This window comes from Macrobrachium rosenbergii, chromosome 56 (genome assembly GCF_040412425.1).
Source record: "Macrobrachium rosenbergii isolate ZJJX-2024 chromosome 56, ASM4041242v1, whole genome shotgun sequence".
Taxonomy (NCBI): domain Eukaryota; kingdom Metazoa; phylum Arthropoda; class Malacostraca; order Decapoda; family Palaemonidae; genus Macrobrachium; species Macrobrachium rosenbergii.
In genome coordinates, this window is record NC_089796.1 from 21,228,108 (window position 1) to 21,254,867 (window position 26,760).

At 42.5% G+C, this 26,760-nt stretch overlaps 1 protein-coding gene across 1 annotated transcript in view; it reads right to left on the reverse strand.

Moving 5' to 3' along the window:
* LOC136836115 (E3 ubiquitin-protein ligase RNF34-like) overlaps positions 1-26,760 on the reverse strand; it is a 99,235-nt gene that overhangs the window by 16,337 nt on the left and 56,138 nt on the right. The window contains exons 4-5 of the mRNA XM_067100106.1: positions 15,891-16,289; positions 15,410-15,657 (exon numbers count right to left, since the gene is read on the reverse strand). Of these exons, the coding sequence (XP_066956207.1) occupies positions 15,410-15,657; positions 15,891-16,289 (647 nt within the window). The remainder of the gene's footprint in view (positions 1-15,409; positions 15,658-15,890; positions 16,290-26,760) is intronic.

Consider the following 26,760-nt stretch of genomic DNA (forward strand, 5'->3'; position numbering starts at 1 on the left):
TTTGATGAAAGTGAGTTGGAAATGAGGTTGGCTTTTCTTTGCAAATTTTCCTCTGTGGAAATACGTGGAACCAGATCTAACAGAAGCTCTAGTAAGTCTGGAAACCATTCCTTTTGCCTGGCCAAAGGGGCCAACCAGAATCATCGACACATGCCCAGGGACCAGTCCTGGGGACCTTCCATGAAAAAATTGGTAAAAAAAGAACAAGAAAAAATGATTCCTGGACGTGAACACTGAAGAGGCACCATCGGCTTTCCCCATCATTTCCACAGGTCTCAGCTTTGGACTCAGCAACTGACTCCCAGATGAACCTGTTTACCGGCTCAACTCAAAAAGGGATGCATTCAACATGCCCCAACACAAGCGGGTGAGGATCTGGGTGTTGTTGGGAGCCCAAAGGAGACTCTTACTAGCACAGCGAAAAAGTGTCCCCCTCCTGGTTGGTGAATATACATAGAGCAGATGTGTTGTCTGAGTGAATAACAACTGCATCGTGAGTCCTTGAAGCAAAATGCTGATCTCAGGTGAATTGCCTTCCATTTCTTCTGGACATCATACAACCTCCTCTCTTGTCCAAACCACGTTCCTGCGCTCCCAATCAAGTTCCTACATTTGCTCCCAACCCCAGATCAGATGCATCCGAGAACAATGTTCCTTTCACACAGACAGAGATTTTACAACAAGGAAATCTCCTTTTTGAGCCAACTGAAGGTCTTCCTTTATATCAGTACATGTGATGGGGAATACAAAAGAGTCTGGCATAGTCTTCATGCTACACAACTGGCATTTACATATACACTGTAAGGTCAGTAGTCATAAGCGGGTGGATAAAGATGGAATGAACTGAAAAATAAGGGAGGAGAAGTTCCCAACAGACTCATCCAAAGAGCTGAGCAGGGACTGTAGATTTAGAGAAGTGACGGATTTTCTCCGGCGAGACGACTGCATTCACTTGTCGCATTCCCTAAATAAACTATCGTCTGAGACAGGGACTAAAGGTGGGATATCTCTTGATTGATTAGAATGCAGAGGACTTTTGGCAAAGTATCCAGGGTTTCCAAGGTCCTCCATGAGAAATTACCTCTGGGATGATGAGAGATGCTGGAGCCTGTTGTCCTGATAAGACAGGGGCTTTATGTACATTAGGTGAGGCCATTGTGACAGCTAGGGGCAAGTAGGCTGTGGACAACCCAAAGCACAGACCCTGAAACTGGGTACCATTGACATGAATACAAACCTCAGGTATTTCCTGGAATCCCAGTGATTTGGGGATCATTACTCATGTCGATGGATACCATCCAGTTCCTTGACAAACGCAGTGAGAGCCAGTGTTCATCTTCATCTTGTCCTTTGGGGATGAAGAAGTTCAGAGCGCTTACATCCAGGACAGGTCTCCAAACTCCTTATGTCTTGGGGACTATGACAGGAGGTTGTAAAACCCCTCCGATGATAAGTCTTCCCCACAGGTCTTTTGAAGAAGAGCTGCTAACATCTTTGAGAAGGGACCAAAGTCCCTCTCAGCCTTCTGAATACAGCTTTGACGATGGGAGTTTGGCGCCAAGGAGGTCTCTCCTTGAATGGATCGAATAACCTCCTTTGAGTACTACCACTCACCCACGGTTCCCACTGATCTGGCTTCCAATTGTTTCAAGAATGAAGGAGTCTGGCACCACTTGCTTGACAGAGGATCAAATCTTCACTTGGTATTGGGTCTTGATCAGTATTTATTCATGATGGGTCAGACTGACCGATCTTGAAACTCTTGGACGAGACTGTGCTCCTTGAGTTCAAAGAGCCGTGGTTGATGGGGAGGAAATGTCTAGTGTTGAAAGACAATGACCACAACTCCTCCACGTGTGCACTATCCCTCTCTTGATGCAGCCAGTGCGCTAGGAAGGTCATGGGTTGCTTTCTTCCTGAAGCTCTAGCCACCTGTTCCTGTTGTCCAGGACCAGGCTACTTTTATCCAATGGGGCAAAGAGAAGAGAGGATCTCTGTGAAGGGTAACTCCTTTGGTTGTGAAGGAGTATCACAACTCCTTCTTCTTTAGCATGCCCATAGAAAAGAGAGCAGCTAATTCTTGGGTCCCATCTCTGGTGACAGGTGACCAAGAAAAGTGCCCTGAGGAGCTGCTGCAAAATTGTCCTGCCAGGAACAATGATCGATTTTTCTTCATGAAAGCACCTACCATCAGTCAGGAAACTAAAGATTTCAATGCAGCCTTATCTGTCCATAACTAAATTGTTCTCTGTTGCAGAATGAGATTGATCTGGCCAAGTTTATCACGATCTACAAGTGGGATCAATCAAAACTCATGGAGAAGTCCCCTGGAGGACTGGAAGCATGAGAACCCCAAGGACTGCCAATTGTCCAGATAACATAAACACATGCTTCCTTTTAGACAGGCCCATCAAAACACATGCTTCCTTTTAGACACCTGGGAGAAGGAGAGAACAAAACACAGTCCTGAACTAACACCTCTTCTTGGACAACCAGAGTCAATGCCTGAGTAAAGCTTTCTTGGATGGAATTTGAAAAAGCCACCTTCAGAAGTTTCCAGAAATATGAAGTTGCTGCAACATGAAGGAAGACCCAGGTGAAGAGTGTCGTTTCCATTGTGGAAAAAGTATGAAGGAAAACAAAACAGAAAATAATTTAAGAGGGATGCATACATGACAAGTTTCTGTTCCTCTGTTCCTCTTCTACTGGAAGAAAGGCAAAAGTGCCCATCTGTCACAGTTTCCTCTGGTTTCTGAGGTGAAAGACGTTTCCCCAGAAGCAGGATAGATCCCAATAGTTGATGAAGGAAGCAGTAAAGAGTCTTGAGTGGCTGGTGAGATTTCCTTCAGCGCTCTGGAAAGAAATGTACAGTCATCCCAAAGGAATTTTCTCAGGGTTAGGTTCTGAACCCTGCCATGTTGCCCGATGGCAAGTTTGGCACACCTCTAAAAATGGCAAAGTTTAAACACTAAATATGCACCCTCCCTTCTTCTTCCCTTGCCCCCTATTAAGTTGGGAAGGCTAAATGAAAATTAAAGTTACTGTAATTTCACTTAAATGTTACAGGGGGCTGTCCAGGAGAGTGGTCCAGTAAAAAAGAACGTAAATGTTTTGACATAAAAATAGAGAGTTAGAAGAGAATTTCTGTCTCTCCTTCTCTACAAGCGAAGAATTTTGGAGTCTTCTCAACCTCTTTTAATAATTTCATTATTCTAGGTGTCTCTTTCTCTTTCTTCTGAAATGCCTTTTCAGGACCCAAACAGTGTTTTTATTTGGACTAATACAACTCAGTCGTTATGGTCTCTATGTTTTAGAATGTATTTGCCACACTAACTCATTTACACTTCATAGACAGTACAGGTAAAATTAGATCAATTTAAACTATCTACTGTACAACAGGTAAAGACACACAGAGAAATTAAGTTGTAAAAATGTGCACTGCTCCTGTGACATGGGGGTTCCAGAGAGAGAGAGAGAGAGAGAGAGAGTCCAAAGAGAGAGAGAGAGCAAGAGAGAGAGATTATTCTTAAGTTAGATATCATGTGGAAGGAGGCTGACAGTTAAAGGCCTAACTTTTAAATGAAAGAAGTTATCGTAATTTCATTTAAAGTTAATAAGTCATTAGAGAGGCAAAAAGAAATAAATGTTGACTTAAAAATATTTTTAGAAGTCTTCTCAACCTCGTTTTAAAACTTTATTCAGTCTCTTTCTCTTGTTCTGAAATGCTCTATGTCTCTATTTCAAAATGGCGCGGGACTGTTTGTAGACCATACAGGGTGTGACTTAGAACCATTTAAAATTATCTCTGGAACAGTTAAAGACACTACAGAGAAACAGTAATAAATGAGGCACGTGAGGCCTAGAGCAATTGAGCAAGCCCCACAGAGGAGGCTCACCCAGAGAGGCCTAGGAGAGGAGTAGCTCCTTTTCTTTTATTATTTAATATTATTTAATTTACAGTGGTTGAAGTCTTATTAATTACATAAAAAATAACCAAACACGGAGAGGAGTTCTCAAATGTTTGCGTGCCTCCAAAACTGTGTATGACAATTTATTAGAAGGTTTCAACGAAAAGGGAAAGCAATCTGTGAAGTGGCGACAACTTGAATGGCAAGTTTGGAGTATTACTGTACAGTAAACCCCCCGTATTCGCATTCTCACGATTCACGGACTCACCTATTTGCGGATATCTCTATGGAATGTATATACAGTAAACCTTACTCTTATTCTTCCAGGAGAACCACACATTGTCCCGAACAGCCAACACGAATACTTAAAAGGACTCTGCTGGTTGAGTATTTTTGAGTTTATCACAAAAAGTGCATTTAGTCATGAAATGAGATGAAAATACAGTGACTTAGGGTATATTTCAGTGTGAAAAATACCTCGAACTAAGAATTTTCCGTGAATAATGATTTGATATGTTCCACTGAGAAATCATGAATACATGAGTCCAATGAATCATGAGAACGCTATAATAGGGGTTTAATGTACAAATACACAGGAAAAAAATTTCCAGGGAATGTTGGTATTTTTCACTGGGAACTTAACAGAGGGCAAAAGAGAGTTGACCTGCTGTTATTGGGAGCCAATCAGATGAACCTTGAAGCATCGTCCCAAAACCAGGAGAGCTGGAAGTCACTGGGAGATTGAGAGACACTTGGGCGTTAAAGCAGTTCTGGGAGCTGCATCCCATGAGGTGTTTTGTCCTTTGTACGTTTGTGAGGTTTGTTTCTGTGGAGCCAATGGGCAAAATAGAAAGTCAAATGGGAGCTCGGAATCCTAATGCAGAGACGTTTTTCACAAGAGGGCTCTTGGTCCCAGTGAAGTGCATGCCCAGGAGTGGGCGGGTTCTTCCTCCATAATGTTGCCTCTTCCAAGCCCTGGAGGAATCAGAAAAAATGCCAGCATGTGTCGTTAAAATCATCCAAACCAGAACCATTGGAAGATACAGGTTAGCAGCCACTGGGAGCACAGCAAGACATCGATAGCCAATGAAACCTGGGAAATAAAAGTGGTTAGGTTCAGGGAATGCAAAGGAATGGGATGCAAACCCCGCCAACGTCCCTTGGACTTATGGTTTGCACTCAGACCTCAGGTGCAGGTCATTCAGTTTTGAAAGGGGCCTCCGAATAAAGTGATCAAAGGTGGGACAGGAAGGCACACCTTTCCAGTTGAACACAACACTTGCACTGTCAGGAGAAAGGGTTGAAGAAAGTGAGATTTCACAATATGAATGGACTTACTGAACAGCTATTTGAGCAAAGGGGTTTAGCACTAACATGTCAAATTTCTTGTCAATCCGGGCAAAGAGGCTGGCAGTGGCACTGAGGTTCAGAGGATGGCAGCCAGGTACTGCAAGGGATGGCAGGAAGTGAGGGAAGAAGGAATAGGTGACCTAGGCAGTCACCGGTTGAAAGGACCGGTTTAGGAGTGGAAGACAATGGTTTCTAGATTGGCTTAAAAAGCAGGCGCCTTTATCTACCCTTGTTCTAGCTTATCTAAATGGGCAGTCAAAATTCTCCATTTAACTTCCAAAGTTCTACATTCTTTGCTTGTCAAGTCATTTAGAACAAAATTGTCTGGTTTAATGAAAAACATCAAAATCAGTGTCTGGTTACAATAAAACACACCAATAGTATTGCAGCCTTTTTACAACTAGTTTACTGGACAGCTGCAGTCTGTGTAATAAGAACTGTACAGTGCATTGGCTACCAAAGTACAGAATACTTCACCATATCCTGGATAACAATCAAAACCACCCAGTGAATACTCCTGAACAATCAAAACAAAGTGCTGAACAACTCGATGTATGGTCATTGAAGCAGAAATGAACTGTTGCTCTTCAGCTGTTCTGTTAGAATACCTATACAGAAACCCCCTGTTTCGCATTCTCATGGTTGCGGACTCACACATTCAGCGCTGCAGGTTTCAGGGTGGAACATACACCAAGATAGGCCATCCTTGGGAAAAAGTAGAACCATTTCACGGTTATTTTTCACTGAAGAAATATTCAACATATTACTGCATGTTCATATAATTTTCATGAATAAATGCACTTTTGTGATAAAACTATTAAATTACTCAGGTGGTGGAGCATTTTTACAAAGGTTTTCTTGGTTTAAGCTATCCAAATGGGCAGTTCCATTGTTTTTAGAGTGGGTTTTAAGCAGGCAGTGGTTGAGAGTAAAGGCAGGGGTAAAACTTTACTGCCAGTAGAGGTTTGGTTTAACCACTTACCTGCACCAAAACAAAGATCTGTTACTGGGAAGTTTCAAAGGTGAAGCTGCCTTGAAAGTAGAAATTAATAGCTATGTAATTACTTGGTAAGTTACATATATAAAACAATGTTTACACAATCATCAAAAGTTTTTTTAAAAAATTACCAAAATTCTTCCTATTCTTCCTATAAACTGTATTTGTCTTAAAAGTAACCTACATATTCTATAGATTATCTTTCAACACCAAGCCATAAAGCTGGTTGAGTGTGCTAACAGGGTACCTGAAGGTATGAGTGGTGAGTGATGGGCAGATTTTGTTAGATGTGGGATATTCTGTAAGACAAATGTTTGTATTTGAAGGAAAAATGCCATTAATTTTACAAGAAATATTGCAGTTTGATCCTATGAAGTACAGTCACTGCAAAAATAAAATTTACAGTCCCATCTAATGAAGAAATAAGCATCTGAACCTTTTTTGCAATTCCTAGTAGGAGCAAAATGAGTTTCCTCATTCTATTGTACATCTTGAAGTGGCAAGGGTCTTCTCATCTAAACACTGTTGGTGGAACAGTTGGACGAGTTGGATGTTTGTGCATTTACTCCTCTCCCTTCTTTATGACATGCCTAAGAAATTCCTAACAGTTGCGAAGAAGACAGAGACAGACTGTTACATTATGAGGGGATGTCAACATTGCCACTGCTCTGAAAGGAGCGGCATTCTTGGCATCAACACATAAAAGTGATGACTCCAATGGTCTTTCTGCAAATGATGTTGTACAACTCTTTCAAGACACAGAAGAATCACCTAGGACCAAAGTGTCACTGGAAGGTAGAGCAGTCAGTGTTTGAGAAAACAAAGTCTGCAGAAAATCTGCTTTTGCTTAGGTAATCTGGCTATCTTCCTTTTTGACTGAAGCCTAATTCTATCTACCTAAATATGCTTTTCTAAATCATCAAAATCAGAACTCAATTTACAATCCTGAAATGAATTTAATGTCTCAAATGCTTGCTTGCACTGATCTGAAGGAGCTGAAGGGTGCACGAATGATTTTCTTCGAGCCAACTGGTCTCCTAGGAACACAGGTCAACCTCCTTCCATTTAGGGTCGAGGGAAGTGTAACTTAGTCCTAGGCAACAACTCTCTCTCTATATATTAAAAAAACCACTGAAATAACAGCAGGCAGTCCAGAGACCAAATCCTCTTCACAATGGAGTCTCCAGCACCACTTGCTTCTGTGGTTGAGGGGATCTCAGACTTTGTTGTTGCAAGCCTAGCTATTTTATAAATTTAATAAAATTTTGAAAATGTTACTGCAATTTATATTTAAACAAGAACACAGCAAATCCTAAATCATATCATTTGAACCACAAGGGAGAAGGGAAGGAATCCAGATTGGAGAACCTTTAGCAGGGATGTAGGAATCAGAACCTGAGCCTGAACCTGGAATTGTAAACACAGTGTTCCAGTTCCTCAGGTAGGGCTAAGTGTTTGTTTTATCATTATCTAGGCCTCCTTGTTTACTACATACTATAAAAAAAATATTTACCAGTTCATAATATTAACAAGCCAATCACTACACATGGGGCAGAAATCTTCCATGGCCCACACTTTAACAATATATGTCCTCTATTTTGTGAGCCTGCCATGCTTTCCCAAAGACAAACTGTTCCTACCCTGATAATTTTTTTTTAATGTTTTATAAATTGGTTATAAATGGCAAGGATATACTGCAATAAAACAGGTGCAACCCCTCTATTTCCTTTTTCTTTTTCTCAACTGCCAGAAAAACCTGAACTCAAAATTTATGGTTATATGAACATTAGGCAAGTTTCATGTAAATAAAGTATATTTTCAGATATAAAATAAAGTAAAAATGATATTTTTATGATAAAATAAAGTTTTGTACATACTTACCCGGCAGATATATACTTAGCTATAGTCTCCGGCGTTCCCGACAGAAATTCAAATTTCGTGGCACACGCGACAGGTAGGTCAGGTGATCTACCATACCCCGCTGGGTGGCGGGAATAGGAACCATTCCCGTTTTCATGTCAGATTTTCTCTTCCACCTGTCTCCTGAGGGAGGCTGGGTGGGCCATTAATCGTATATATCTGCCGGGTAAAGTATGTATGCAAAACTTTATTTTATCATAAAAATATCATTTTTGTACATGAAACTTACCCGTCAGATATATACTTAGCTGATTGGCACCCTTGGAGAGGGCAAAGACAGCTAAGAACTAAAAAAGGGAAACAACATATGTTGTAGGAATAAACAAAACCATGGTTCTTACCTGATTGGGCAGAAGACTTCATGGATACTGTCTATGAGTCTGCATGCCTCAAGAGCTTCAGCGAGGAAGTGACCTAAGACTGACAGCCCTTCTGGATCATATCAATGGGGAAAAACCCACTTACATGACAGAGCCTGTTATGGATCGTGTCAATGGGGATTAACCCACTTACAAGACAGAGCCCTCTACCTGAATCATATCAATGGGGGCTATCCTCTTACATGACAGAGCTAGGTAATAAAAATACAAGGAGCTAACAACCAAAACCGACCACCTGACCAAGCCTAACCTTGTTAGTAATACGAGATGAAAAAAAAGAGAGAGACCTGCAACACTCTTTTTCAACCGACCATAAAAACACAACAAACAATTAAAAATAACACTAAATTAACTAGGATTAGCTTCAGCTCCTTGACCCAGCACCGAATCCGCTGGATACGTAAGCTCTAGAGAGAAGCACTTCTCATATGTCACACTTAACATCTCTCAAATAATGAGAAGCAAACACTGAGTTACATCTCCAGTATGTAGAGTCCACAATAGACTGGAGGGACCAAGACTTGTGGAAAGCCAGAGAAGTAGCTATTGCTCTCACCTCATGAGCATTAACTCTTAGGAGCTGAAAATGTTCGTCTTTGCATGAAAGATGAGCCTCTTTTATAATATCCTTAATGAAGAAAGCCTGGGCATTCTTGGAAATTGCTCTTGAAGGATCCTTGACAGGCACCAAAGACTTTCGGTGTTGCCTCTGAGCTGTTTCTTTCTCTCCAAATAATATTTAAGACTTCTTACTGGACAGAGTGTGTGTTCCAGCTCCTGTCCTGAAAGATCGGAGAGTCCTTGACCTCAAAACTCCTAGGCCAAGGTTTTGAAGGGTTCTCATTCTTTGCTAAGAAGAGGCTGAAAGGAGCAGATTGCAGAGTCCTTCTTAAAGCCTACAGAACCTTCCAAAGCTTGTAATTCGCTCAATCTTTTGGCAGAAGCAAGAGCGAAAAGAAACAGCGATTTTCTGGTTAAATCCCTGAAAGAGGCAGATCGAGGAGGCTCAAACTTATGGGACATTAGGAATTTTAGGACCACGTCCAAATTCCAGCTGGGAGGTCTAGGGACTTATTTTTAGAAGTTTCAAAAGACTTATAAAGGTCGTGAAGGTCTTTATTATCAGAGATGTTCCGACCTCTGTGTCTAAAGACTGAAGACAGCATGCTCCTATACCCTTTATGGTGGAAACCGCCAGGTTACACTGCTCCCTTAGTAGAGAAGGAAATCCGCAATCTCCATTACAGAGGTACTGGAAGAGGACACTTTCTTAGATCGGCACCATCTCCGAAAGACTTCCCACTTCGACTGGAGGCGCAAGGTAGAAGATCTTCAGCTCTGGCGATAGCCTTAGCAGCCTTGCACGAAAATCCTTCAGCTCTAACCAGTCCTTCGACAGTCTGAAGGCAGTTAGGTTTAGAGCGGGAAGATTCTTGTGAAATCTGTCAGTGGGGCTGTTTGAGAAGATCGCTCCTGAGAGGGAGCGACCTGGGAAAATCTATCATCCATTCCAGTACCTCTGTGAACCAGTCTCTGGATGGCCAAAAGGAGCGATCAGGGTGAGCTTGGTGCCCTTCAAGAAATGAACTTTCTTATTACCTCCCCTATTATCTTGAGCAGGGGGGAAAAGCGTAGCCGTCTAGACCGTCCCAATCTAGGAGAAGGCCGTCTATTGCTACTGCTCTGGGGTCCGAGATTGGGAGCAGTAATTCTCCAACCTCTTGTTCCAATGGGTTGCGAAGCAGAGGTCTATGAGGGTCTCCCCCACAGGAACCCACAGCCTTTCGCAAACCTCCTGATGAAGAGGACCATTCTGTAGGAAGAACTCGATCTTTTCTGCTGAGCAGATCTGCTCTCTCATTCCTTTCTCCCTGAACAAATCTGGTGAGGAGAACGATGTTTCTCTCCCCGCCCATAACAGAAGGTTCCTTGCTGCAATGTACAGGGAGAAGGAATGTGTCCTCCTTGCTTCCTGATATAAGCCAGGGCTGTGGTGTTGTCGAATTGACTAGAACTACTGATCCCTTGACCAGAAGTTCAGATCTGGAAGAGCTAGGTGAATGGCTACCAGCTCTTTCATGTTGATGTGCCAGGACCTCTGATCCGTGTCCCAGGTGCCTGACACTTCTTCGAGCCTAGTGTTGCTCCCCAACCCGACTCGACGCGTCTGAGAACAACACTAGGCGAGGGCTCGGCGGTTGCAGAGGAATTCCTAGACCCAGCTTCTGAGGTCTAACCACCAACAGGAGATGTTCCTTTACCTGACATGAGATCTGGAAGGAATCGACAAGTCTTGGGACTTCCGATCCCAAGATTCTTTCAGGAAGAACTGAAGAGGTCTGAGGTGAAGCCTTCCAGAGAAACGAACTGTTCCAGCGAGGAAATGGTCCCCAGCAGACTCATCCATTCCCTCGCCGAACAACTGTCTTTCTCAGAAAGTCTGTCACCTTTTGAAGGCAGCGTTCCTCTTTCCAGGGAGGGGAAGCGGCTCAAAACCCTGAGAATCCATCTGAATCCCCAGGTAGACAATTTCCTGCTGAGGAATCATCTGAGACTTCTCGAGGTTCACAAAGAAGTCTAGAGACTGGACCAGGTTTTAAAAAGTCCGAGAAAGGTCCTCCAGACAACGGTTCTTTGAACTGGACCAGAGCCAGTCGTCGAGATACAAGGAAATCCTACCCCCTCCAAGTGCAACCAGTGAGCCACATTCTGAGAATGGTCGGAACACTTGGGGAGCTGTGGAAAGTCGAAACACAGAGCCCTGAACTGAAAAGTTCTGCCGTCTACCATGAACCTTAGGAACTTCCTGGAGGAGGGATGGATGGGAGCGTGGAAGTAAGCATCCTGAAGGTCCAGGGACACCATCCAATCTCCCTTGACGAAGAGCGACAGAACTGAAGGCGTCGTCTCCATAGAGAACTTCTTCTTCTGACGAACGAGTTCAGGAGCTCACGTCCAAGACCGGTCTCCACCCCTCCCGAGGATTTTGGAACAAGAAAAGCGGACACAAAATCCGGGAGTGAAGATCTTGCACCAGTTCTGGCAGACTTTTCTAGCATTTGATCGTGGCTAGAAGAAGGGCTTGCCTCCCGCACAGGATCCTTGTATCCGCCGATAACTCCCTGAGTTGTAGTCAAGGGGAGGTTTCGAAAGAAGGGAATGAGGTACCCCTTCCTCAAAACAGAGAGGACCATTCGTCCGCTCCTTCTGTGCCCAGGCCGGCGAAATCTAGAAGTCTGGCACCTACTGGAGTCTGGAGGACTTGATTTTCACTTGGACTTCCTGGAAGGGAGTCCTGAAACCCTGGATCTTCTCTCAGGTCTACGCCTCCTAATAGACCTGGATGAGCGAAAGGGCTCCTGACAGGGGCTTCTCCTTCTTAGCAAGAGGAGCAGCAGGTCTCATCCTCTTTGAAGACTGAGCTAGTAGGTCCTGAAGCCTTCTCAGACAAAAAACGAGAGACCTCCTTCACAGTTTCTTGTGGGAAAAGATGGCTAGATAAAGGAGCGTACAAGAGGAAGACCTCTGGGAAGAGGAGAGACCGATTTGGAGAGGAAAGCGCTGAATACTGACCTCTTCTTAAGCAGGCCAGTGCCGAACAGGGAGGCGATCTCCATCGAGCCGTCCTTAACAGCTTTGTCAGGCAAGACAACACACTGCTGAGGTCCTCATACTGACTGAATCCTCTTCAAGACTTCCTCTTGGCTAAGGGCCCCAAGAGACCAGTCCATGAAGTTGAAAACTTCAGCACGGAAAAAGGCCCTTGAAATGGTCCAGTTCACAAAGTCCCAAGAAGCCTTGGCGAATTAAAGGAGAGTCTTCTGGAAGAATCCACCAGAGAAGAAAAATCTGAGCCAGCAGAAGGGGGAGCTAACCCCATCCGGCTCCTAGTCTCGTACCACATTCCCTGCTCTTCCCGAAAGCCTGGGGAGGCAAAGGAAGACAGTCTTGCCGGCATCTTTCTTTGAAGAGCCACTCTCCGAAACCTTTAAGCGCTTTCTTCATGGAGATCGTAGGGCGCATTTTAACTAAAGAGGAAGATTTGAGGCCTTGGTGCTCGTGGAGCATGGAACCAGGAGGAGGAGGAGAAGCAGGCTTGGGGAATCTCCATACTCCTGGACTAGAAGAGCTGTCAACCTCTTGTAATCCAGAAATGGTGATATCTTTGGGAATTCGTCCTCCGATAACGCCTCAGGCCAGAAGGAGGAGAACGTCTAGAAGTAGAAGGGCCTTTGCCAGAAGAAGAGGCGCCTAGAAGGAGAGGAGCCTTTGTCCACTGGAGACCGATGATCGAGAGAAAGCGCCTGCAAGATGACTGCGCCTGACAGGAGAAGAAGCTCGAACTGAAGAGGAGCCCTTGCTAGGGGAGGGGCGCTAACAGGCGAGAAGGAGGCTGGAGAAGAACTTCCGAGGTGAGGAACGAGAGAGCGTTTGACTTTGGAGAAAGTATCTCCAACAGGAGAAGGCCGGCGGCACGAGGGCGCGGCGCCTGGGTGGAGAGGCGCTATCCGGGAGGCGAAGAGGCGAGGAGGGAGCGCCTACAAGGAGGGGAGCGCCTACCAGGAGATGAGCGCCTATCAGGAGAGGAGCGCCTACGAGGGAGGCGCCTGGGCCAGGAGGAGCGCCTGGCGGAGAGGGCGCCTACCAGGAGAGAGAGAGCCTACCAGGAGAGGAGAGCCTGGAAGGAGAGGAGAGCCTGCTGCTGGGGCGCAACAGGGAAGAGGGCTTCAAAGAAGACGATTTGCTGGAGGAAGAGTGTCTCTTGGAGGACTTGATGGGAAAGAGGCATCCTTCCGGCGAGAGGAGCTCTTTGATAAAGAGCCAGCAAGAGCAGCGAGTTGAGCCTGGAGGCCTACCAGGATCTGTTTGGTGGACTCCTGAACACCAGAAGAAGAGGAGGAGAGATCTTGAGTTCTCTTCTTTGAAACAGGAGAACCTTCAGGGAAGCGCTCAGGGCTAGAGTCCAATGCGTCTCCTCTAGGAGCCTTCCAAGTCCTCTTCAAAGGCCGCGACTCCTCAGTCGAACTCCAACCACGTTTAGGGGAAGAAGAAGCAGAAGATGAGAAACACTTCTTTAAGATCCCTTTTCTCGGCGATCTAAGGCAGCCTGGGGCGTCAACAGGCGCTGCGAAGGGCGCCTGACCGTTAGGGCGCTCTTCATCCCCTTGCGGCTGTCGACATTCCTCCTCCACTGGGTCTGGGAGTTTGGAAGAGGTCTGGGCCTAGGAGCGATGACGGGAGGCGGTCAGCGCCCCCTCCACTACACTGGGGACACTACACAAATCACTATCACTTCTCACTTTCTTTTCCTCCGCCAACGCATCTGCAACGCTGCATCTTGCGGATCGTAGCCTTCATTGCAGCCATCTCCGACGACGAATCCACAGGTTCGGCGAAGGGAGAAGGGGAGCTGAAACAACTGGAGTGACAGGAGAATCTGGAAGAGTGTTAGGTTCTAAATCTACCTCCTTGGAAAAGAGACCTACTAGAGCTTCTGGAAGAAGCCTTCCTAACTCTGTCCTTCTCCAACTTGCGTACATACAAGTTCAAAGCCTTCCATTCCAGTTCAGTGAGATTCTCACATTCAACACACGTGTTCTCAATAGAGCAATCATTCTCCTACACCTCGAACACACAGTATGAGGATCTACGAAGCTTTCGGTAGTCTCACCTTACAATCAGACCTTACACACACACGAAACACCGGTGCAATACTCTGATCAGACATTCTTAGAAAAATACCAAAGCCAAAATCAAAAACAGTCCACAAAAGCGTATGCCAAGCCAAAGATCCAATACGTCACCAAAGGGTCAAAATAATCCTCAGCAAGCGAAAAATGAAAGTCTAAGCAGAAGGAACCAACAACAGATGTTGCGGAACCAGCGACAGAAAATCTGACATGAAAACGGGAATGGTTCCTATTCCGCCACCCAGCGGCGGGTATGGTGAATCACCTGACCTACCTGTCGCGTGTGCCGCGAAATTTGAATTTCTGTCAGGGCCGGAACTATAGCTAAGTATATATCTGACGGGTAAGTTGCATGTACAAAACTTTATTTTACTGCAAGTGGACTTCCATCTCCACAAACAAAAACGTTACATAGAACAGATCACGTAACCATCCAACTCAACTTAAAACATATTGTTATGCATTTCCAATATGACAAACTAGAGCGATATGTCACACCACACTAAGAGCATCCAACTGTTTGTACAAGGGAAACAGAAAATGTTTTTTATTCTGACAAACATCCAATAAGAATTATGTACCTTTTCCGACAATTCTTGAAGGACATCTTAGTATACAATCACAGCTTTATCAGTTTTTGCTATAACCTCAACCTCAAGATCATAATTCTAGAACTCAAAATAAAGGACACTACAACCTTCTAGTGGTTTGAAAAAGAAAAAAAAAACTAAGTAAATAAAAAAAGGAACAAAGGCCCTTGATTATGATTTTGGGAGTTGAACAGCAAGGCATTATAGACATTAAAGCTTGATAATAATAAGTCTTTTGAAAGTTTTATTCTATCTATCAGAGACTGGTACTTTACACTTACAAACTACGAACTATCATGCCAGTGCTATCTCAAAGACCCTTTGCTATGATTTTGGGTGGTGAACAACACTGTATTACAAACATTCAAGTTTTATAATAATACTTCTTTTCCAAGTTCAAGTTTTATGATTATCAGAGACCTTACTCGGAAAGGAGGATCTTTACCCATACTATCTTTTGGGCTAATCTGTATCAAACAACATTACCCTCATTTTCAATTTTCCTTTTCATAATGAAACAAGAATTTGAAATTCAATAACAAGAACTACAATATATATCTGCCTTTAGTATTACTTGTTTTGTTGGCTCTGGAGAAGACGATTCAGATGGAAAAGTTGCTGATGATGAAGCTGATGAGGGTGATGTAGCTAATGGGACCTGAGGCTCTTCATCTAAAGTACTGGCCGGATGGTCGACATCCATGGGCTCATCGACATCTGTTGCAGCAGTCTCAGGCACTTCCAATGGGGACTCAACTGTTTGTGGACAGGACTGACTGGATCCTTCAAGCCCAGAGTTATGGATGGACTGAGGGTGATCATCTTAAATATTAACTAGTTTGGTCACAAAAGCAGAGTCTAAACTTTGTTGTGGAACTTGGGACTTGACCCTCACTGGACACGCTGACATCCTCTAAACTACAGTGATCTGAGTAAAAAACTTTAAGGCAAGGTTGACTAGAAAACCATTATGACACAATCTAAAAACTACATAAAAGGTTGTACAATCTAACCACCAATGGATAAATGATTCAACCTCCTCTTCTTTCAGACACCCATCAACACGGAAGGTCCCAATGGAGAAACACTACTAGCTCTCTGTTGAGGTCTGTTAGGGAAATCTGAAGCAAAGACCCTAATACCTAGATCACTTTCAGGATCATAGTCATTAGAATCAGGAGACACAGGCCTGCCAGGTCTAACCCTAATGCTATCCATTGGCCTTACTCTTATGCTACCCATGCTACAGATGTCATTGTCTGGGGAACTACATGGCCTCACCCGAATGCCATCATCTCTTGTGACTGGAGAAGTTGCAGGTTTGTTTTGAGGCCGCCCATTTCTTGGAAAATTGTGATTTTCATTGCTAGGGGCAGTGCCTTGTGGTGAACCACCATACACTCCACGTTGGCGACAGATGTGATGGGTTACCAAATCAATCAGATCACGCTTCTCTGAAAGTACAAAGAAATTAGTTTTGAGGACTACTCCTATCTTTTCATATTAGGTAACTTAATATTAAATTTCAAATATAGTTAGATTACATATTTTCACTCTACATAAATCAATAAACTGCCAAATCAAGATACTTAGCACCATTACAATTTTATACATGTTTATCTTTTTTTTTGTTAACTGAATGTGGAATACTAGAAATTTGGCCAAAGGCTGAGTGTATCAGGACCTAGAGGTCATTCAGCACTGAAACAAGATCTGAAGTAAAAAAGGTTTGAAAGGGTGTAGCAAGGAGGATAACCTCAGTGTTGCACTAGGAAAGCAATTGTTGGAAATCTCTGGACAGCAAGATGAAGAAAAATAATCTGAACCCAGTACAGTAAAAGGAATGAAAAGGAGTTGCAACTTTATCAAGGGATCTGCAAAAAACCTTAAATAATAATAATAATAATGCACTGATGGGCGCTAACCACTGTACGGTTAAGAAAAACAATATGCCTCAAAATACTATCACAGCAATCATTAACAAGTATACACTAATGAGCTAAGGTTTGAGGTTGTTAACAAATTTTGAACATTTCTAAACAATATGGCATTCATAAAGATATTCATGAACACTTGAAATTTAAAAAAATAATTATAAAAATTCAAAACAAAAACCATGTTTTCCACATACATTTTCCATTCCCTGTGATGTACACTAGCCAGTCAGGCTGCTAATAAGATATAATTTTCACTTTACTCTCCTTGGCTGAGAAGGTGGTGCAGCCACTTATTCTATACCTGACTAGTTCTCTGGGACAACTTGATGTTTTCATCAAGTAATTCACATGATTAAAATGATTTACATTATTTTATTTTAAATTTATCAAGAAAAAAGTTAAAATACCAAAATTTCTCGTTTTTTTTTTTAACTCCAGTCGTTATATTAGGTAATCAAAAGTTTTATCTAATTTCATTCATTTACCTCTAAGAAACAAAATTTTGATTCACCTACACATACATTTTGAGAAAATGGCAAAAGAAAAGAAGTTGGGTCTTCTGAGTACTTCAAACTGTGGTAGATAGGAATTAAATTTCTCATGAGTACAACTCATTTCCTTAGATTAAGATATTAATTTGATTTTGTAGGATCAAATAAAAATATCTCTTTGCAAGGCAAATTCTGCCAGGCCCCCTGCCTCCCAAAAAAAGGTAAAAAAGAGCAGTGCCTGTGGCTTTTTCTGGACTGTCCTCAACACCTTGTCCCCTAGGTGAAAAGAGGGAAAGAGGGCCCCCTAATTCCTCTCAATATTGATAACACCAGGCCAGCCACGGATAGCCTAAACAAGGTTAGTGTCTTGCAATTAGTTATAAATGATTTGTTTCCCCACCCTCGTACTCTTTTAGGGTTCTTCTCGGACTTGAAAAAGAATGGAAAAGAGTACATAAAAAAATTGTAGTTAACTAAATAAATCTAATAAAAAAGGGGGTGGGGAATTAGAAAAAAACAATCAAAAAGAAAAAAAAGAAAAAAGATTGAGAAAAAAAAAATCTGAAGATTATATTTTACTTATCAATTTAATTTTGTTTAGGGAAAATGATATTATTAATTGAAAAGTTATTACCTTCTGGAAACAATCCTTTTGATTTATTTGTAAATAAGTCTTTCTTTCATGATGCCATCTAGGACAGTCAATCAAGATGTGTTTTGAGGGTTTTACTGGCAGAGGATCTTTACATCTTTCACAAGTTATTGGGTTTGTGTGCGAGTTGACATCAGATGACCATGAGTGAGTCTAGGTGTCTATTCTGGTCAGCGTTAAAAATAACCTCATTGATTCTTTGCTTTTTAGATGAAAGAATGCCATTTTTTTAACCTCGTTCTTAATTTGTTTTTAGTTTGTTTTTGGGGGCCAAGGTCTTTTAAAAACTGGAGGTCTTTTCTTCAGCCAGAGTCCAAAGGAGAGGAGGTGCTAAGAGTTTAAAAGGTCAGTGGAATCAGCACTCCAAACTGATACAATGCAACCTCACTGAACTGCCGGGGAGTCCCACAGAAGCAAAGGCTCCCATCACTCTTGTGTTGGTGGAAGGCGGAGTAGAGAACAAGCCCCCTTTGATGGATCCCATTAAACACTGAGTGAAATTGCCTTATCCTTGAACTATAAGATGGGAAAAAATCAAGGCTATCAGCAGTAAGCACACCCTCCCCACAGAACAGAGGGACCAAGAAAGACTGCCAAGGATGATGAGTTGTATGGACAAGGCTGCACCTTCCCAGCCTGTTTCGAAAATCCTAAATAGTTTCAATAGAAGCAACAAATACAAGTCTAAACCCTGGTGAAGCACAAATCAAGCATTTGCCTCTGAGACACAGGTACCCAAAAGTTCTCTTGTTTTCAACACCAAACAAGGAAAAATACCAGTCAGTCTTTGGTTGAGATCAATCAGGAGAGAAGAATTAATTCATAGATTATCCAATACCCATCAAGGGAAGGATACAATTGACCCAGATAAAAACACTGTATAAAATAAAAGGTGACTCCATAGAGAACCACTGAAAACATACCAAAATCCCCACAAAAAAACTCTCAGGAATAGACACCAGGCTACCCACAGGGACAGTGTAATGGATTAAAGTTTCACAAAGCTGGATACCTCCATTTATGAAAGCCTAGGTTCATATTCCATTAGGAGCAAAGTCATGTTTTTTGGGGGGAAGGGTGAGGAATCCTGGTAGAATTCTCAATTACAATTAAAAGAGCTGATGAAAGTAGAATATTGGCAAACAGATCCAGCAGTATTATGGTGGATACTGTTGAGGGAAGAGTATGCCCAAAGGGATTCTGTTCTACTCCAATCAAGCCACTTCTATGGATAGGTATTCTAGATCATCAAAGGACAATCATTCTCTGGTTTTCTTCTTCCCATACACTTTCCAAACTGAGGCTCAGAAAACTCCCCCTCTCTCTCTTTTTTCAATCCATTACCTGTTTCAGTTCAATTTGAGATGACTGACAATTCCTGCTTTCCCTTCATACCATGTTTCAGTCAGCATTCCTCATCTTCCATAGTGGGGTTGGTCCTGGGGTCTCTTTTACTTTGTGGAGAGTAAGGTCTTAGAGCTTGATTCAACCAAGACTAGTTCAATAAACCTTTATCAGTTCATGTCTCTCCTCTTCAAAAGGACTAGCCTTGGAGGAATCAAGCTCCAAGTCCTTACTCTCCACAACATGATGGGGAAACCAAAAGGACCTGGGTCTTCACCCTGGAAGATGAGGAAGCTGATTGAGCTTCTTGTATGAAAAGAGTTATAAATGTAAACAGTCATCTGCAAATTAGTCTGTACACAATGGACTTTTGTTGAAAAGAAAATGGTAGAAACTGAGGTTTGTTCTCCATAGCCAAAAGTCAAACTAGACCAAACCACTTCATATCTAACAAGAGAAGCCAGTTACTAAAGGAGAAAAATACCTCCAAAAAACAGGGGAAACCCTCTTCCTTCCACCACAACCAATGAAATACTGATATAGACAAATCTCCACGCACCTCTGAGATGGACAGAAATCATGAGGCCTCACATGTCTAATTCATTCGTCACTAAGATTCATATGACACTAAGGACCAAAGACATCATAAAGTCAAACATAAGGCAACTATTACAGGTATTCAATGCGGTACAAAGAAGGAAGGATGCCCAAGATGTATCTAATGCAAATTCTTAAGGAAAATGGAATAATCATCTTTTCTCAAATGAACAGATTGGCCAGTGAGTTTGCAGGTGACCAATAATGTCCAAGAGACTGCTCAAATGCTGAGACTCCTCTAGTATCTGTACCAAGTGCTTGGGTCAATTGAGTTAATGATGGTAAAAGACTATTAAATTAAAATCACTACCAAAAACCTACAAAATCAAAGCATTTGGTCAGCAACTTAATATGTTGTAACTTAGCAGGTAACTGAGCCTCATAGTACATTAGTACCATAAGGTAAAAAGACTAACTGAATGACCATCACTGATGATATGAATACCAGGAGTGTGTAAGGCAAGCTCAGTGACTAATATTGTGGAACAATACTGGTCACGAGTAAGAAACATACATGAATACAGGTGATATAGGGGCACCTTGTGGAATCTACCACACTGGGCCCACAAGGTTGGTTAGTTATAAATGATTTGCTTAACCAGACCTCTGAACGCTTTTAGGGTCTTCTCGGGCTGGAAAAAAACTTGGAAAAAAAAAGAGGAGAAAAAATGGGGGGAATTATATTTTATTTATTAATTTAATTTTGTTTAAGAAGAGAATGATATTATTAATCAAAAACTTATTACCTTCAGCTAGGATACCTTTTACTGATTTATTTTGTAAATAAGTATTTCTTTCATGTTGCCATCTGGGACAGTCAATCAAGATATATTTGACTGTTATTGGGATGTTACATCTTTCACAAGTTATTTTTGTGTCGCGGAGTTGACATCAGATGACCATGTGAATCTGGAATGCTTTATTCTGAGTCTTGTCTTTTACTTCATTAATTCTTTGTTTTTAGGGTAGAAGAATGCCACTTTTTAACAGTTCTTAATTTATCTTAGTTTGTCCTGAGGTTTATTTGCCAATCATTTTTGACAATCCCTATAAATTAATTTAACTGATGCTAGCCAGTCTGATATGGGGAGCTTTTCCCTAGTAAAGTGGGGTCATTGTAGAAGCCAATTTGGGGCTTTATCTGCTTTCTCATTACCATTCAATGCCTTTGGGGCTGGGATCAACAAACATGAACTTGAAAAAGCCTTAATTAATTGATGAAATTTCCGTTCGATATTTTTGACAAGGTGATTAGTCTAAATGATCCTTGATGGTATTGCACTTCTTCAGGTCTAACCAATTATTGAAGTGCTGAAAAGTCTTTTTTTTTTTTTTTTTTTTTATATAATCTGGAGAGCCAATTTTTTTAATTCTGCTCTACATACTGATGATATGGAGGAAGGCCCATTTGGATGGATTTCATCATGAATGTTGACAGCCTCTTTTTCATTTGGATCCATTTGTATAGATTATGAAACACATTACCCTTCCACCAATCATGTTACACTGCATGTTGAGACATTTCCAATGGAACATATAGTTTTTTTGAAAGATACGTGAATTCACAGATAACATTATTTTCCTCTTCAGATTGTCCAGGTGTGATCTTTGATTTATTTCTTGATATCATTTGGTTAACCGTACATCAAAAAATTCTGAACAGATTATTAGTTTTTAATCCCAAGTCAAAAATAGTTTTGATTTGGAGTTACTTGTAATTTGCCAAAGCCAAATTTATTTGATACAGGGTGCCAACAGTTGAAGGACAACACCTTCTTACAGAGAATTAGATCTCTGAAAATTTTAATAACAAGCTGGCCTGTTCCTGATACCGAAACAGTTGGGATGGGGAGATGGCTCCTAACCACCTGACGGCCACTAGCTGTATTAAAGCATCTAGAGATTTTACACTAATGATGCTTCTAGGCCTAATAAAAATAAATGCTATATTTTCATAAAAAATAGTTTTTTTGAACATACTTGCCTGGTAGTTATAACATATATCTAGTCCCTGACGTCACGGTGTGAATTTCAAAATTCCCAGCGGCAATCGCTGGCTTTGGTAATCCAGGTGAACCACCTGTCGCCCTCTACCAGGTACCTGACCATTCAATTCTTCCCCAGATCTTTAATACTTCTAGTCTCTAGAGGATTTAGGGTGGGAATTTTAAATATATAACTACCAGGTTATGTTCAAAAATTTATTTTATTATGAAAATATCATTTTAAAAGACAATGCCACCTGGCCAGTTGCAGCAATGATTGAAGCCTGCCTTTGGTGGAGGGTCAGAGACAGCCAACATTACTTGTTGCTATGTTAAGTTAATAAACCATGTTTTAGGAATACCTGGATTAAGGCTGACTTACAAAACTCCCTCATTTGTACTTTCCTTACAGTAATATCATCACTCAGGGGCTAAGATGCCTCTGAGCACTGCCTTGGTGTACCCAACACTCTATGTGACAGACAACCTTTAATACCCTTGTTCTGTGGCATGCCAAGGTTACAAAAATGATCATTTTCTAAAATCAATGATTGTGGAAGACAATCTTCACAAACAACCATAAAATTTCAACCCATTCAAAGGTAAGAACAAAGGTATTGTTTTATGGAATTGGATTAGAGTAAGCTGAGTTCAATGAACTCCGCCTCATTACCTGGAACCATTCTACCTATTCTCAGATCAGCGATGCCCCTCAGGGTCTCTAGACCTTCTAGGAGCTGCCAACCGGTATACCAACCTCTATGTGACAGACAACCTATTTATTTTGTTCGGGCGTAACATTTTCAAAGTGATCATCTACCAAAATCAATGATTGTGGAAGACTGCGTTCAATCTTCAAAACAACCATCGTTCCAACCATTCAGGCAAAGAACAAAAACCAGCTAAAGGATTGGATTAAGGAAGCTGACTTCAAATGAACTCCCTCTCGATGTCTGCATTCCCTTAAGAATCCGTGATCACCCAGGAGGCTGAAAATCTCTAGGGTCTGTCAACTGGTGTATAACCTCTGTGTGACTAGACCTCCTCTCAATACCCTTGTTGGGCACTACCAAGGGAACTTTCATAAAAACTGTCTGCTAATGATTGCGGAAGGACTCGTCCAGTCTTAGAAACAACCATAAAAATTCTCAATTCCAAGGTAGAAAAAAGGGTGTTGGTTTTTAGTGGGTTGCAGGGTATTCCCCTCTCCCACTACTGAATTAGATGCTATAAGCGGGCCAGCGTGTAGCAATCCGTATAAAGTCTGGACTTGTTTTAGATAGTGAGTAAAATACAACTTGCTTCTCCAGAGGTCGAGTGTCAAGATACTCTGCAGGGACCTATTCTGTTTAAAGCTACAGGTTGCTACTGCTGAGCTCGTGATGTGTTTTACTTTCAGAATTTTATAGTCTATCTCTCTACATTCCATATGAGCTTCTTTTTATCCAACTGTCTGATAAAATAAGACAGGCATTCTTAGACATCTGTACAGAGGGTTTTTGACAGAGCACCAAAAGCCCTTCTAATTCCTTCTTAAGTCCTTTGTCCTTCCAGGTAGAACCTGGGAGCCCTTACCGGGAATAGGACTCTCTCTCTCACTCCCCTGTTATATCCGTTAGGTTAGAGATCTCGAACGTTCTGGGCCATGGTTGTGATGGGAGTTCATTTTTTTGCAAGGAAGCCTAGTTGAAGTGAGCAAACTGCCTTGCCTTGTCATAAAATCTATATTCTTGCTGAGGCATGTATCTCACTAACTCTTTTGCAGTGGCCAAACTGACCAGGAAAAGAGTTTTCATGGTGAGATCTTTAGGATGTCTTCTGCAAGGGATCGAACCTCAGGACCACGTCTAGGTCCCCATGAGGAACCTCTTAGAGGACCACGTCTAGGTTCCATGCTGAACAGGTCAAGTTCTCTATATACAAATTTGGAGTTACAGAAATTATTGGAAGAGGACACATGGTTGTCCTTGTTCACCATCCTCTAAATACCTCCCACTTGGATTGGTATACCTTAATGGTAGATAACCTCCTTGATTTGTGATCGCATAGCTGCCTCCTTGAAAAGCCTCTAGCTCTTTGAGTTTCCGATAGTCTGAAAGAGCAGTTACTAGTAAGCGCTTGGAGGTTTTGGTAATATCTTTCCAAGTGGGGTTGTTTGAGTAGATCTACTCTCTAGTAAGTTTCTCCAGGGATGTCACCATCCAATCCAGTACCTCTGGGAACCAATCTCTTGTCGTTTAGTAAAGGGTCACAAGGGTCATTCCGGTCCTCATGTGACACAAATTTTCAGTACCTGTGTATTATCTTGAAAGGGGGAAATGCATACACGTCCAAGTTGGACCAGTCCACCAGGAATGCGTCTATGTATATAGCCCGGGATCTGGTACTGGAGAACAGTAAGTCTCCAACCTCTGTTCGTTGGCGCTGTGTGAAGATCTATGCAGTCCCGTCCCCAAAGTCTGAGCGTCCTTATGTAACATCCATTGAGACGGGACTTTCTTTCCCTGCTCAGCATGTCACCCTCACATTTTTCTCCCCTTGTATAAAGCGGGTTACTAGTTTTACACTCCCAGAAGAAGCTCTCTTTGCCCAAGAAGAGATTTCTCTTATTGTCTCGTATAGATATATATATATATATGTATATATATATTTGCTGATGGTAAAATGTAGTAACCGTGTTGTCAGGTTGACCTGCACCTCTTTGTTCCCCACTGTGTTCAGCTCCTGAGAGCTAGAAAAGTTGCAGTTGGATTCCTTCTAGTGATGTACTTCTCCTGCTCTCTGGTCAGGAGCCCGAGACTTTATTTCCCTCGTGTTGCTCCCACTGAGTCCGACGTTCGAGAACAACACTAGGTCTGTTCCTCTGTTGATGGAATGGGAAAGGCCCTCTTGTAACTTGATGGGGTCGTTCCACCATTTCAGATATTGTCTTACAGATTTCGAGATGGGGATGCACTTGGTCTCCAATTCTTTTTCTTTGTCCCAGTTCCGATTGAGATGGAATTGCAACGGGCGAAGATTCAGTCTCCCCAAGGAGACAAACTGTTCTAGAGAGGAAAGGGTCCCCAGCAGACTCATCCATTCCCTCACCGAGCATGTCCGTTTCCTTAAGAAGCCCTGAAGCTTTTCTAAGGCTTGTTCCGTCCTTGATACAGGCGGAAAAACCCAAAAAGTCTGACTCTGAATCCTCATCCCAAGGTAAAGAATCTCTTGGGATGGAATCAGCTGAGATTTTCCTTTGTTTATTAGTAGGCCTAGTTCTTCTGATAATTGAATCGTTGTCTGAAGATCCTCCAGGCAGCGTGTGTGGGAAGGGGCTCTGAGGAGCCAATCGTCTAGGTATAAGGAGATTCTGATAACTCTCGCATGCAGCATTCCGGCTACGTTGTTCATTAACCTTGTGAAAACCTGAGGAGCTGTGTTTAGGCCGAAACAAAGAGCTCGAAACTGGAATACTTTTCCATGAAAGAATCAGATATTTCTTGGAGCTGGGTGATAGGGATGATGAAAGTACGCATCCTGAAGATCCAATGATACCATCCAGTCGTGCTGTCTGACCGCTGCTAAGGACAGATTTCGCATGCGTTTCCATTAAACTTCATTTTTGAATAAAAACGTTGAGAGCACTCACGCCCAGCACTGGTCTCCATCCCCGAGCTCTTGGGAACCAGGAATAGCGATTGTAAAATCCTGGCGAGTCCAAATCTTGAACTCGCTCTATGGCCTCCCTTTTGCAACAGAAGAGATATTTGTTGTTGCAGAGCCTCCGCCTTTGTTTTTTCACCTTGTATTTGGCGAAGGTCTATGGTCTTGATGCTAGAGGGGCCTTCTGAGGAAAGGGATCTTGTAACCCTCTTTGATCAAATGGATGGACCATGGGTCCGATCCTCTCCTCTCCCACACTTGCCAGAAGTTGGTCAGTCTGGCTCCTACTGCTGTCTGAAGGAGACTCCCATCAGACTCTGTTTCTTCCTTGTCTGGAGCCTCTCTTCGTTGATCTTCTACTAGCGGATCTTGAGTTTCCTCTACTGAGGGCTCTGAAACAAAAGGGCTGAGACACAGGAGCTTCTCCTTTCTTCTTCTGTGTGACGAAGCTTGTTGGCAGTACTTTCTTAGCTGTCTTGGTAATCAAGTCCTGCATGGCCTTTTGTGCTAAGGCCGATGTGACCTCTTTTACTAACTCTTGAGGGAAAAGATGGGCAGAAAGAGGAGCACAAAGGAGTTCCGATTTCTGAATAGTCGTGACCCCATTGGAAAGAAAAGAGCAAAGATGGGCCCTTTTCTTTAAGATCCCTGCAGAGAACAGTGCCGCCAATTAGTGGCACCATCTCTGGAGAGCCTTATCCATACTACATGATATGGACAAGTTCCTCTGTGTCTGCATTCTTGATGGTGTCCGTCTTCTTACCTAAGGCTCCCAGGGTCCAGTCTAGAAAATTAAAAACTTCAAGGCCCTGAAGATTCCTTGAGAAGGTGGTCCATTTCGGCCAGACCAAAAGACCTTTGACTTCCCCATGGCTGTGCGGTGAAGAGTCACAAGACTGGGAGAAGTCCCCCTGGGAAGAAGCAGGAACTCCCAGGGCAAGAGATTCTCCAGTCTCGTACCAAACGCTAGATCTAGATGCTAGTCTGGCTGGAGGGAAAGAGAACACCGTCCGGCCTAGATCTTTCTTGGTATTCATCCAATCCTCCATTACTCTTAACGCCCGTTTGATATACGAGACAAACCATGTCGTAAAGATGCCCGCCCGAAGAAGTCTTTCTTAAGGTGAATTCGATGGAGAGAACGAGAACAGCTGGTGAGTTATCCGGAAAGAGTTCGTAAAAAACTTTCATTAGTCTCTTGAAGTCCGAAGAGGGATGTTAGTCTTTCCGTTCCTCTTCGTTGGATACGTCGTCCACCTGATTGACTGGAGAAG